The 13,656-nt window shown below is 39.3% G+C and overlaps 1 protein-coding gene across 1 annotated transcript; it reads left to right on the forward strand.

The window, feature by feature from the left end:
• The first annotated feature begins 380 nt into the window (after positions 1 to 380).
• NDUFA12 (NADH:ubiquinone oxidoreductase subunit A12) lies at positions 381 to 12,871 on the forward strand. Its single transcript, XM_079775299.1, has 4 exons — positions 381 to 554; positions 1,279 to 1,361; positions 3,582 to 3,669; positions 12,597 to 12,871. The coding sequence occupies exons 1-4, from the start codon at positions 469 to 471 to the stop codon at positions 12,775 to 12,777; spliced, it is 438 nt and encodes a 145-aa protein (XP_079631425.1). The 5' UTR covers positions 381 to 468; the 3' UTR covers positions 12,778 to 12,871.
• Positions 12,872 to 13,656: the final 785 nt, after the last annotated feature.

The raw sequence follows: 13,656 nt of genomic DNA on the forward strand, positions 1-13,656 counted from the left end.
ATATACTTTTTTATTCCTCCTCGCTATTCCTGCACAATGCTAGTATATGTACTCAATATCATTATGTGCTCGATATTGAATTCCTTAATGGCATCTTGTTTCTAAAGAATCTTGGCTAGAAAGGATTTTGAAGTAGTCTGAATCAATCAGTTGAGATGGGGAACCTGGGGTCCCCAAAAGAGGAACTTCCACCTTGGGAAGCCTAGTCTAGGTGTTTTCCACCACATATCCCGCCTTCTAAATGCAACTTACATGAATTGGTGGAAGTTGATTGTGCCTTTGCTTCCCAAGGAAACCTAACCGCACTTTCTTCGGAAATGGGAAAGCGGTCGCGCAAGCGAGCTTCAGCTCTGCGCGCATGCGCAGAACGGTGGGAACCTTGTGTGGTAGGCTCCCTGCAAAAGAGTGTGCGCTTCCGCCGGCTGCATTTTGAACTGCGCACCCGGAAGGCCCGGCCTGCGGGGCAAGATGGAGTTGCTGCAGGTCTTGAGGCGAGGACTGCAGCAGGTCAGCGGCCACAACGGCCTCCGAGGCTGGCTACGAATGCTCTTCAGGTAGGCGGCGGAGCCGTGCGCCGGCCTCTGGGCTGGACTTGAGGTGGCTGGGTTTTTGGAAGGGGGCGCGGGCTTGGGTCACCTTGGAGAAACCGCAGCTCTGGCCAAGGACAGCCGGCACAATCTGCCTTTCATCCCCCGCACTGTGTGACCTTGGGAACGGTCTTTTTTTACCCTTTGTTGGCCTTCAGTTTCCTCCTCTGTGCGGTAAGGCGTTGAACAAGGTGATCGTAAAGGTCTCTAGTCCTGACATTCGTTGAATCCGACTAGCAGTATCGTCCGTGGAAGCCAGAGTCGAACGAAAGCTCGGACACTCATCATTTAAGATGATATACTTTGGCTTCCTGATTTCCTGAAGGTTTTTACTAGCTCCAGTGCCTCTGGTAGTAGATAAAGGTAGTTTTGTAAGTTGCATCTTTATTATTAACGTAGTTTAAGTATATCGTCTGGGTCAGTTTATCTCTTCTTGTGCTCTTTAGGTGGTACTGGGGGCAACATGAGCGTGCATTCTAGAGCTGTACCTGAAAGCTGGTCGTTCAACAGGGTGGTGTGAGCCTCCAGATGAAGGCTAGAAGGCTACCACTAGTGCCCATCCCCAAGCATCTCCTCATTTTTCTTATTGATGCAGCAGCCTTTGTTTCTTAAAGCCGGTATTCTCTACTTATGTTTGTGTTTTGAACAAAGAATCTTTCTAAAATATCTCTTTTCTTTTGGGTATTCACAGGGCAAATGATGTGAGGGTTGGTACATTAGTGGGGGAAGACAAATATGGAAACAAATACTATGAAGACAACAAGCAGTTTTTTGGTGAGTGCAGCACTGGTGTGAATGAAGGGAGTGAGCTTAAATTTTGATTTGACTCTGTTTTCCATAATATACAGGTAGCGTCTTTAATGAATGTATAAACCTACATACACTCTTTTTATATCGTGTTATTCATGTTGTTGATAAACGGAAAATTTTTTTTTTCATAAAAACCTTGGGCAATTTTTCCATATTAGTTAGTTGGATGTATCTACAGCATTATTTTTTGTTTGGATATTTGTATATTTTTATTAAAAATTTTTTTCACAGCATTCTTTTTAATAGCAACACAATATTCCATTGTATGAAAGAACTATTATTTTTTCAAACACTACTATTTTTAAAAATTATATATATATATATATATATATATATATATATATATATATATATATATAATTGATTTCAGAGAGGAAGTTGAGAGGGAAAGAGAGATAGAAACATCAATGATGAGAGAGAATCACCGATCGGCTGCCTCCTGCAAGCCCCTCATTGGAGACCGAGCTCGCAAACCTGGCATGTGCCCCTAACTGGAATCGAACCTGAGACCCTTGAGTCCGCAGGCCTACGCTGTATACACTGAAGCCAAACCGGCTACGGCCAAACACTTTACTATTAATAGACATTTAGGTTGCCTTCAACATTTTTTTTTTTTTTTACTAGAAACTGCTTCAGTGAACTTGCTTGTACCTACTTTAAATATTTTAAGAATAAATTTCTGTAAGTGGAATTGCTGAGTCTGAGGATACACATTTAAAATTTTAATATATTTATCTCAAGATTGGTAAGGCCCAGCTCTAGCATCATGGCCTAACTCTATGAACCTTACCCAAGGTTTTCTCCATTTGCCTTCATGTTCCCCTGCCTTATTGGATTATAGCTTATTTTTAGTTACTTATTGTCAAGATTGATCTCTCTAATAGAAGAAGCAAATCCTGGGTGAAATCTGTATTTCTTTAAATAGATATGGTCATGTTTAAATTCCATTACTTTATATTTGCTGATTATAAAATAAACTCTATAAAGTAAATGCAGATTACCTTGTGCTTATTGGTTTAAAATCTATTATAGAGTTGAATTCAGTATTCCCTGTGGGATGGGGCAGTGAGGAAGAAGGGGTAAAAGGAATTGATATTTATTAAGCACTTACATGTCTGATGTTGAAGTAGGCGTATATGTATGATATTTAATTTTCACAGCAACCTTCAGATGAGGTATAATCATCTACTTTTAACAGACAAAGAAACTGACTGAGTCTCATAAAATGTACCTAATATTCATAGATAAGTGACAGAATCTTGATTGGAATCCAGGTCTTTGCCCATCTTAAGGACCCAATAGAAATAGTCTTGTAGCCCTAGCCAGTTTGGCTCAGTGGATAAAGCATCGGCCCATGGACTAAAGGGCTCCGGGTTTGATTCCAGTCAAGGGCATGTATCTCAGTTACAGGCTTGATCCCCAGACCCCATCAGGGCGTGTGTGGGAGGCAACCAATCGATGTGTCTCTCTCTCATCGATGTTTCTCTGTCTCCCCCTCCCTTCCACTCTCTAAATAATAATAATAATAATAATAATAATAATAATAAAAATACAAAAGAAAGAGTCTTGTAAATTGTGGTTAGGCCTCCAACTACTCCATTAGAAACGTGTTAAACAAGAACGTAACCGTATTATTTTGATGACATGAACGGTCCTACTTATTTAACCATCATTTATATAGTTTGCTTATTATGTGTAATCACTTTCTGAAAGGATCTCTGGTAGTCATTTAAAAATATTTATATGGAAACATATAATCCAAGTATGATTGCTGTGAGTACATTTCTCCTGCCCCATTCTCAGGAGGAGCACTTTCTCTCCTGAATACCCTGACTGGCGGGGAACACATTCCCCTACCCGCTCCATTGCTTTCTTGGCATGGGTGGAGGCAAGGGTTCTCCACTGTGGGAAAGGCCTGAGCCCCGCCCACAGAGTAGGTCTTAGTCCCTGTGCAGGGATTTTGCTCTGGCAGCTGCCAGGCTGTTGATAGAAGCTTGCCATACACTTCCTGGAACTTGCCTTCACTCTTACACCCTGGGTGCTATTTCTCTTATGTAAGAGCACATAAAAGTCTTAATTAAAAGGTTGTCTTCTTTGATATTTTACAATTATGGTTTTTTGTGTTTTCTTTTAAAGTTGTCTTTATTTTTTCACATTTTTCTAAATGTTGTTCTTTCCACTCAGGCCGTCACCGATGGGTTATATATACTACTGAAATGAATGGCAAAAATACATTCTGGGATGTGGATGGAAGCATGGTGCCCCCTGAATGGTAAGCTAAGTCAACATTCTCTTTTTTTGGTGGGGAGGACAAGGGGGTTTGGCAATGTTTGTTTTATTATACAAATATTTATTAAATAGCTTATTTATTTATAAGGCCTTTAATGGTATTCTGAAAGCATCTGTCTCAGTTATATATTTCATAGTTTTTGTGGGTCAGGAATTTAGATAGATACAACCTGTGGATGGCTTATCTCTGCTTCAGGATATCGGGCCTTAGGTGCAAGATTTCAAAGCTGGATACCGGAGCCATCTGAAGACTTCATTCAGTGTCTGGAAGTTGATGTTGACTGTCAGTTGGGGACATAGCTGGGGCTTCCTCAGGCAAGTGCTGAGAGAGAGAGAGAGAGAGAGAGAGAGAGAGAGAGAGAGAGAGAGAGAGAGAGAGAGACCTTGTCCACACTTAGTCTTAGAGATCCCCCAGTATCAGTTTCTCATGTAATTGGTCGAAGCAATTAGATAATTCTGCCCAGGTTTAATGGAAGAGAACATAGACCCTATCTCTTGATGGAGGTGTGACAACATATTATTTGTTGGGATAGATAGTGGTGTGGCTGTTTTGGGGGGAAAAACAATATTCCACAGTATCACCTGGCTGTGGGTGAAGGGAAAAGCAAAAAGAACTCTGCCTCTAATTTTCTTTGGCAGCTCGACCTTAAGCAAGTTCCTAACCTCTCTGGGACTTAGTTTTCTCACCTGTAAAATGAGAGCCCCAAGTTCCTTAGATCTCTAAAAACTGACTTTTATAACTATAAACTATATAAATATTTTGAAATGAAATTCTAACGCTTTTACTTGAATTGCCAAATTTTAGATTAAATATTTCAAAACAAAGTACTGATCTCTATTCCATAGATTACTGAAATAATACCATTTGTTTGATAGACAATAAACTGGGGAGATCCTTTCTAGTTTAGAAAATTTCGCCAAAAAACTAAAAGTAAGTTTATCAAGTTAACTGACATTTTATTTTAGTTGAGCTTAATCATCAGAAATAGTTTTTGGCAAGTGGGATAATCTCAGAGTATTCACTTCCATTGTAAAAGCTCAATTAGAAATCCACGAATTTAACCAAAGTGAGTGAGATGTGAGACAGTAAGGAATGGTGAGGACTATAATGAACTGAAAGCACTCACTACATCAAAGAGGGCAGCAGCACTATTCATCCTTCCTCAGTTCCATTAGGTGAGAATTTGACTAAGGGTTTCCAGATAAATGATTTTTCAAGAGAAAGTAGAAATCTGTATTTTATGGTGAGATTTCTTGTTTTTTATATGTTGACTTAAAATATTTGTCAACTTAAATACATCACTATCTAATACATGGTTGGATGTTCTGTATCTGTTCTGTTCAGTAGGGTAGCCACTAGCCACATGTGTCCCTTTGAAATGTGACTAAGGAAGTGAATTTTTAATTTTATTTAAACTAAATGGGCTATTTGATTGTTCAGAATAGGTTTCTTTTTGTTTGTTTGTTTGTTTTTGTTTTATATTGTGTGAGCTAAGCAAACATGTTTATAAGACTTCATTACTACCAGTTTCAACCTCGTCTACCGTGTGGACCAGTTAGGAGCATTGAACCATGACATTGATATGGTTTGAAAACCACAGTATTGGATTATGTCTATACTAAAACTCATTGGCTCTTAACAGCAGCACTGATGCTACATTTGAGGCTGGATTTCCTCTTTTTAATGGGAAATAATAACGTATGGTTCTGTTAAGGTCTGGGGAGCTGTGATTTTAGGTTTAGAGCTGTCTGCCTTCTCCAAAGGGGCATTCCGTATGACAGGGGCACTATTCAAGACCAAGGTCTCAAAGTGGATTATTGGTTTTAGAAAGTGAGGTGTCCCGGTTTTTATTTGTTTGTTTGGTTGTTTTTTTGGGTGGGATTGGTCTTGTGAAGATGTAGAAGGCAGGTGGGTGTTTTGTTCACATTGAGATCTATCTCCTTCAGAGTAGTCATCTAACATTGGTGCTCAGGGTCTATATTTTGGGAGAGTAGGGGATGGGGGAGGGAACTGATTTAAATTATGTGAGATGAAACAAATTTGAAATTACAAAATAGTAAAAGATATGAAGAGATAAAAGTGCCGTTCAGCCAAGCAAGCCCTTTTATATAATCTGGCATCACATGGAAAAAAGCTGACAGTGGTAGAAGACAGTACTCTAGCAGGTGCCTGAGGGCAGTTGAGGATATAGAGCTGACTTTCTCTGTGGAGTGGAGCCTCCTCTAAAGGCTGAGTACCTTCAATGACCCTTGTTTGTAAGGGAAGTTTAAAGGCCTGTGATTAGTCTTTGTGGGAAGAAGTGATGTGAGACAAGCGCAGCTGTTTGTTTCTCAGACTCCCTTTTGCTGAGTGTCATGTATTGTGGAATTCTAAATCTGTGGATTCTTACCTGTGATTTGATTCCTGAATAAGTTTGAAGTAGGGTTGATTTATTAGAGCCAGGTATTATCTTACACATAGAGTAATGAATAACACATACAGTTTATCATCTTTATGCATTCAAATAACTATTTATTGTATACCTATCAGGTGCAAAGACCTATTGCAGGCACCGGGGATACAACAGTGAATAAAACAAAGTTCTTGCTCTCAGACAGAGAAATAAGTATGTTATATGTTTTAGGCAGCAATAAACACAAATAAGATAATATGAAGCTGGCATTCATAAAGGGATAAAGAGCATGGAGGGTTAGGAGGCTGCTTTATACTGGGGTTAGTAAAGACTTCTTCAAGGAAATGAAGAGAGCAAGGAGAAGAGGGGTGGGGTGGTGGTGAAGAGCTCCAGGCAGCAGGAATCAAGTACAAAAGCCCTGTGTGTTTGAGATGTATTGCTTGTATTCAAAGAACAGCAATAAGGCCAATTTGACTGGAATGAAATGAGAGGGGAACATGTTAGGAAATGAGGTATTAAATAGATAGGGCCTAGATCATGTAGATCTTATAAGTCATGGTGAACACTGCGACTTTTTCTCTAAATTTCTTTTGAAGTCATTGGAGGGTAGGGTAGGATGTGATCTGTTTCACAATTTGTAAAAAATTGGGAATCGCAAATTTTCTGTAAAGTTACATGTTATTTGAATCATTTCATATTAAGTTGCCAAGATGATGACCCATCACTCCTGAATATTTTAATGTGTGATTCCTGCTGCATAACCACAATATAACCATCAAAGTGAGGAAATTACCAATGATACAACACTACTGTGTAATCTTCAGACCTCATTCAAGTTTCATCAAGTGGTTCCAACGATGTCCTTTATTGCAAGATGATCTAATCATACATTTCATGTGCATCTTAATTCTCTCTAGGCTCTTTCACCTTGGATTGGTTGCTCAGCTTTTCCTTATCTTTTATGACCTTGGCACTTTTGAAAATTACAGGTCAGATATGTTATAGGGTAGAATGTCCCCGAGCCTGGGTTTGTCCATTGTTTCCTTATGACTATTTTCAGACTATGCTCTGGCAGGAAAGTCACAGGAGCAATGTCAGGTTCTTCTTGTTGCATCCTTGCTCTCTTGGAGTTTATATAGTTGACCCATGAACAACACGGGTTTGAACTGCATGGATCCACTTAAATGCAGATTGTTTCAGTAAATGCCTGTACTGTTTTCAATCTTTGGTTGGGAAGCTACAGATGCAGAGGAGGCGAAATGTATACAGTGTACATTGATCAGGGTTTTTTTGGTTGGCATCAGATGTTCTAGAAGCTTGTGTAGAGAAGAGGATGGCAGGTAGGGGGGATTACTGGGAGGTGATAGAGAGAAATCTGGTGATTCATAGGTGTTGGGTAGGTGGTGATATCATTCACTCAGATGGGAATACTGGGAGAAGGGAGGTTGGGGGGTGTGGAGGGTTGGAATCAGAAGCCTCTTTTTTGGAGATATAAGTTTGAGATACCTGTCAGAAATCAAAGTGAATAGATATACCACAAAAACAGCAGAGTAACTGAATCTGGAGCTTAGCACAAAGGTCAAGCCAGCACCGAAGAATGAGTAGTAGCTAGCAAGGTAAGAGGAAAGAGAGATTAGCATTTCAGCCTGCATGGGAAGGCTACCTGTATTGATTGTTGCTGAGAGGTTGAGTAAGGTAAGGACAGAGAAGTGTCTGTGTTGATTTGGCAATATGAACTTTATTCAATCTAAGTGGAATCTGTTCTTGAAAAAATGTGAGAGATAAAAAAAGTTTAAAGAATCTGGCAGAGACAACCACTGTCAACATTTAGCATATTTCCTTTAGTCCTTTTAAATAATTTTTATTGTAGTTATGTTCATAATGATAGTCAGTGTTATCTTCTGTTTTTTTCTCTAGATATTATAAGCAATTTTCTATGTTACTAAAACAATCCTGATAATCATGGTTAATTTTTTTCTGATTATAAAAATTTATAATTGTTATAGAAAACTTGGAAAATCCAGAAAAATAAAGTTAGAAACCAAAATAAACTCTAGTTCCTTAGCCCAGAAACAAGCACTGTTAACATTTCATTTATTGATTAAACAAATATTTGAGGGTCTGCTTTTGAATAGAGAAGGAATGTTTTTAAAGAATAGATTGTTGTTTTTGGTCACACCTTCTTAGAAGGTTTGTGATTATAATTAACTGTGTATAGGCACATATATGAGTATATATGCATACAGGGTATGGCAAAAGTAAATTTACATTTGTTTGTATAGAAAGTAACACAATAAGTAACCCTATATAATAAAAGCCTAATATGCTACATGTCCGGTCGTCCATTCAACCAATCAAAACCTAATATGTTAATGATATGCTAAGGCCGCTCAACTACTCGCTATGACGTGCACTGATCACCAGGGAGCAGATGCTCTGACTGATAGGTTAGCCTGCTGCTGGGTTCTGGCCAATCGGGACTGAGTGAGATGGGCCGGACACACCCTGGAGCCCTCCCGGGGTCCCTCCCCTGCTGACCAGCCTCCAGCGTCTCTTCCCGCCCGATCATGCACTGGTGAGGTCCCTCAGCCTGGCCTTCGCCCTCTCACAATCTGGGACCCCGCGGGGGATGTCAGAGAGCCGGTTTCGGCCTGATCCCACAGGTCAGGCCCAGGGACCCCACTGGTGCACAGGCCTCTAGTAGATAATAATACAAGAGTAAACTGTGTTTCCCGTACTTACAACTGTAAACCTACCTTTGCCCATCCTGCATATATCTGTTTATTATGCATGATATGATGTTTGCTTTCCCCCTCCCCTCACTTAATATATCACAGATGTTTTCCCCATTTCACTATTCTGTTTGCCAGTTTGAGATTTTTAGTGTCTGGGGGGCTATTATATGTAAAAAGGATTAATGGCAACTTAGGTTTAAAATTAATATTTATTACAGATCCAAATTTTAAAAACCTAGTTCTTAGACTTTCTGTTGATCCTTATAATTGTCAAATCCTATTGGGATTTTAATTCAATTTGCATTTAATTAAAAATGGTTACTGAGCTAACAGAGTTTGAGTTGGATATTTTGTAATGAGCTATCTTTGTTTTTAAAATTTGTTACATTTATCAATCCCATCCTGGGGTTAGAGGAGTCTCAGGATTTTGGCAGATACCTATATGCTATCGTAATCCTAATCTGGTTTTCATCTATTGATTGTAATGAAGTTTCTGTTCAAAGGGTTTGCTTCACCATTGGGAAGCTGTGTTCAAGTCTCAGCTCTGTAACTCACATACATGCTGTGGGACCTTGTGAAAGTCACTTCAATTCTGCTTCCTCAATTTTAAAATGTGAAACATTAAATCGTGACTAAGTGATGTGTGTAAGAATGTTTCGTAAACTGAAGTCTGATGGAGTAATACAAGTTTTAGTATGATGAGTATTTTTGCCTCAAAACATATTCTGGAGTTTTTCTTTAGTCTTTCTTATTTATTTTTTGAAAAACTGAAAAATCTTTGGCATTAAAATGTCTGAAACATGGACATTATGGTCACAAACCAGTCTTGATTCCCAAAATGAAGAATGTTATCTAAGGAGAAGAAAGATTTAAAACTGCATATGTTTTTATTGTTGTTAGCAGTTACTTGGTAATGTTTTAGTTCCTGGAATTTCCTGAAAAGAATAATTAAACTTTTTTTAAAATATATTTTTACTAGAGGTCTGGTGCACGGATTCGTCCCTCTGCCTGGCCTGCAGGGATCGCGCCAAATCTGGCTCTCCAACAGCCCCCAAGGGGTCTCGGATTGCAAGAGGGCAGTTCTCAGATGACGCACCCCAGAATCAGAATCGGGTTCCCTCCTCTCTGGTTCCGGGTATGTCACCCAAGAACCGCAGCTGCCAAGTCACTGCAGCTCAGCAGTTCCTGCATTGAGCGTCTGCCCCCTGGTGGTCTGTGCGTCATAGCTACTGGTCGGAGCATCTGCCTCCTGGTGGTCATTGCGCATCATAGCTACCGGTCAAACGGTTGGACAGTCGCTTAGGCTTTTATATATATAGATTGATTTTAGAGAGAAAAGGAGAGGGAAAGAGAGATAGAAACATCAATGATAAGAGAGAATCACTGATTGGCTGCCTCCTGCACGCCCCTCACGAGATCAAGCCCACAACCCAAGCATGTGCCCTTGACCAGAATCGAACCCAGGATCCTTCAGTCTACAGGCCGACGCTCTGTCCACTGAGCCAAACTAGCCAGGGCGAAAAATTAAACTTTTTAATTTTTATTATTCTAATCTTAAAGACTGTTTTCATTTGCCCTGATTTTCAAAATAAAACCCTTCATTTTGCACTTTGAATGCACCCAAACTGAGGGGCTATTTAAGTGAAGTTAGTATATTTTCAAAAAGAAAGGACTAGTCTTTCTTCCCTGTTCCCTGACACACTTTTTCCTCTTATACAGCTGAAAATAGGATCAACCACTTATTGGATTTATTTTCATTTTAATTGTGTTGTAATTTTTTTAAAATTAAATTCTTTATTGTTGAAAGTATTACCTATGTCTCCTTCTTCCTCCATTGACCTCTCCCTGCCTGCTCCTGCCCTCCAGCACATGCCTTCATCCCCCTAGTATCAGTGTCCATTGGTTATGCTTATATGCATGCATACAAGTCCTTTGGTTGATCTCTTACCCTCCCCCCCGCAACACACACACCCTCTCCTGCCTTTCCTCTGAGGTTTCTTGGTCTGTTCAATGCTTCTATGTCTTTGTATCTATTTTTATTCATCGGTTTATGTAGTTCATTATATTCCACAAATGAGTGAGAGCATGTGATATTTACCTTTCTCTGAGTGGCTTATTTCACTTAGCATAATGCTCTCCAGGTCCATCCATGCTGTTGCAAATAGTAAGAGTTCTTTCTTACAGCAGCTTAGTATATAATTGTCATTTGATATCTTTGTTTCCAGTTATTTTGACACAACTTATATTTGAGTACTGAGTTTTCCCCAAAATATATTATATTTTCATTATAAATATTTATCTCTTTGGTATTTATAACATTTTGCCTTTCTCCCAGTGTCCTCATTTGTAGTGTCACTGCCTTTATCCATCAAGTTTAAGTTATTTTGTATTTTGTCCTTTAAGAAAATAACAGTGACATAAAATTGAAGCTCTAATGCCAACTGCAACATAGTTTTCTAGACAGTGCTGTTAGTCCAATGGTGTCTTTAATTAATTGGAATAAAAATGACCCAGCTGAAAACCTGTTTTGCAAAAACTCTTTGGTGTGGAAATCATATTATTTCTTTAGCCTTTATTTAATACTAATTGTAGCAGAAGGGTTATGCTAGCCTGTTTCTTAGTTCCTTATACTGCTACGATGAGAATAAATTGTTTACTCATTCCCTGACTCTTGCCAGTAGCCTTACTGTGTAAACATTTTCAGATTTTATGTATTATCAATTATTGCTAATAAATATTCTTGAACATACATAACATCATAAATTTTCCTTACTAGGTTTAGTCTTAATTATTTTAGTGAAACCTCCTCCTCTTACCCTTTTCTCTGTAGCTGGTCAACCTTTTTTTTTATTTTTTTTATCGGAACTGCAGTTCTATGCCTGTCTCCTCATTCCCTGTTGTTATAGGGTCATATCTGTATTATGAGCTCTGAGCCTTGGGGCATCTGGGATGAGTTCTCTCTCCTTCCTTTCCCATAATATTCAGCGTGGCTTCCTGCTCATTTCCACTTTTTGTCCCTTGGACATTGGTTCTTCCTTTCTCTGTCATTAGAGAGACATTCCCCTGTAGACTCCAAGGAAAGCACCCAGCTTCCTTCAGGCCAGATTTCTGGCACCTTCCCAGCAAATATCCTTTGAAATTAAATGGTTAAACGCTTAAAGCTGAAATACTTGTGAGCTGTGATTTAATAATTTTAAGGTAACAGATGTTATGTTCTCCAGTGTTCAGACTTAAGCTTGAATTTAAAGTGCATGTAGTGACCCTCTTCCTCTGCCTTTTCCTCAGCATTGGGTTTCCAACTACAGCTTCATGAGGCAGAGCAACTCAGCACCCAGGAACTCCAGAGTCAGCCTCTAGCATCGCATAGTGATACTGTAGTTCATCAATTTTCTAACATTTTTTACATCTAAAATTAGGTACATATTCTATCAATAGTGTCATAATTTAATTGGCAACAGTTTTTAATTTTTAGAGATACATAAAATAATGGTGTATCTTAAAATTGATGGTGTCCTAGATTTGATGAAATACAGTAAGGATAATAGCATTTGTTGAATTCCTACTATGCACAGGAATTTTTCTAGGTGCTTTATGTGTATTATCTCATTTAATCCTTATCCCTCTTTAGGAAATAAGATATTCAGATGAAACAACTAAGTTATAAAAAAGTTCAGTTAGTGATTTGAGCTCAAGCAGCAAAATAGCCCCAGAGCTGCCCTCTTAACCTTCCTCCCCCAACATTGCACTCCCTCTTCCTAACTGTCTTCTTTCCCCTCTTTAAGGCACCGTTGGCTTCACTGTATGACTGATGATCCTCCAACAACAAAACCACCTACTGCTCGTAAATTCATTTGGACAAACCATAAATTCAACCTGAGTGGCACTTCAGAGCAATATGTACCTTATTCCACCACTAGAAAGAAGATTCAGGAGTGGGTCCCACCTTCAACACCTTACAAGTAAAGACACTGAACAATTTAAACATGTAAAATATGAGGCTTTTCATGTAATTGCACTTTTACTGCTTACTGTTAATTAAAATTATTTGATTAAACAATGTCTTTTTGCCCTTGTTATTTATCAATTGCAAAATAGAGGCTTACAGATGTGGGTAATTGAAGTAGACTTCTTTTGGGGTGGGTGCTGGTTTACAGTTCTCTTTACCGGGGTCGTGTCTGTGCTTTGCGACCCTGCCTCCCTACCACAGCTGATTGATAGGGGAAGACCTAAAGCTGAGCTGAGCCCAACGGATCTTCTCAAGAGACAGAGAAGTTGAGTGGACAGAGCTGGCTGGCTGGCTTTTATGGTAGCTCTACGGAGGTTTCCAGAGATCCCATGTTTCCTGAGCTTTGGTTCTTTCCAGTTTGTTTGGATGCGTGAACCATCCTAGAATCCATCCACTATATTATTTCTTTAAGCTAACTAGGGTCACTGATTTTTTGTTGTTGTTTGCAAACAAAAGAACTTTTAAATGTCTAGATTGATTCCAAAAAAGGGTTGTAGGCAGAAGACCTTCAGGGAAATGAGGGGTCTTGGCATTGGTTGTTTCTGGGCAAGACGAAAGGCAGTGCCGCCACCCTCTGTATTCTGGATAGAAAACGTGCAGCCTCAGTAATCCAGGAGCTTGTCAAGTTACTGGTTTTAGTTACCAGGACCCATGAGCTCCTTGAGGATACGGTCCTTGGATACTGCTTAGCAGCCACCGTAGAACAATGTACTGGTGATGGAAAAAGAATGCAAGGATTATGGAGTCAAATAGTTGCTTTCAAGGGCACTGGATAACTTAATTCCCAAACCTCAACTTAAGGCATTGAGTGAAACTCTGGACAATAAAATGACTTA

Source organism: Cnephaeus nilssonii (assembly GCF_951640355.1).
Source record: "Cnephaeus nilssonii genome assembly, chromosome: 6".
NCBI lineage: Eukaryota > Metazoa > Chordata > Mammalia > Chiroptera > Vespertilionidae > Cnephaeus > Cnephaeus nilssonii.

What these genes read in the sequence shown, in the direction of transcription:
- NDUFA12 (XM_079775299.1), top strand. Translation starts at nt 469, where the DNA reads ATGGAGTTGCTGCAGGTCTTGAGGCGAGGACTGCAGCAGGTCAGCGGC. An exon ending in TGGCTACGAATGCTCTTCAG is followed by an intron (nt 555 to 1,278) that starts GTAGGCGGCGGA and finishes GGGTATTCACAG; the next exon opens with GGCAAATGATGTGAGGGTTG. An exon ending in AGCATGGTGCCCCCTGAATG is followed by an intron (nt 3,670 to 12,596) that starts GTAAGCTAAGTC and finishes CCCCTCTTTAAG; the next exon opens with GCACCGTTGGCTTCACTGTA.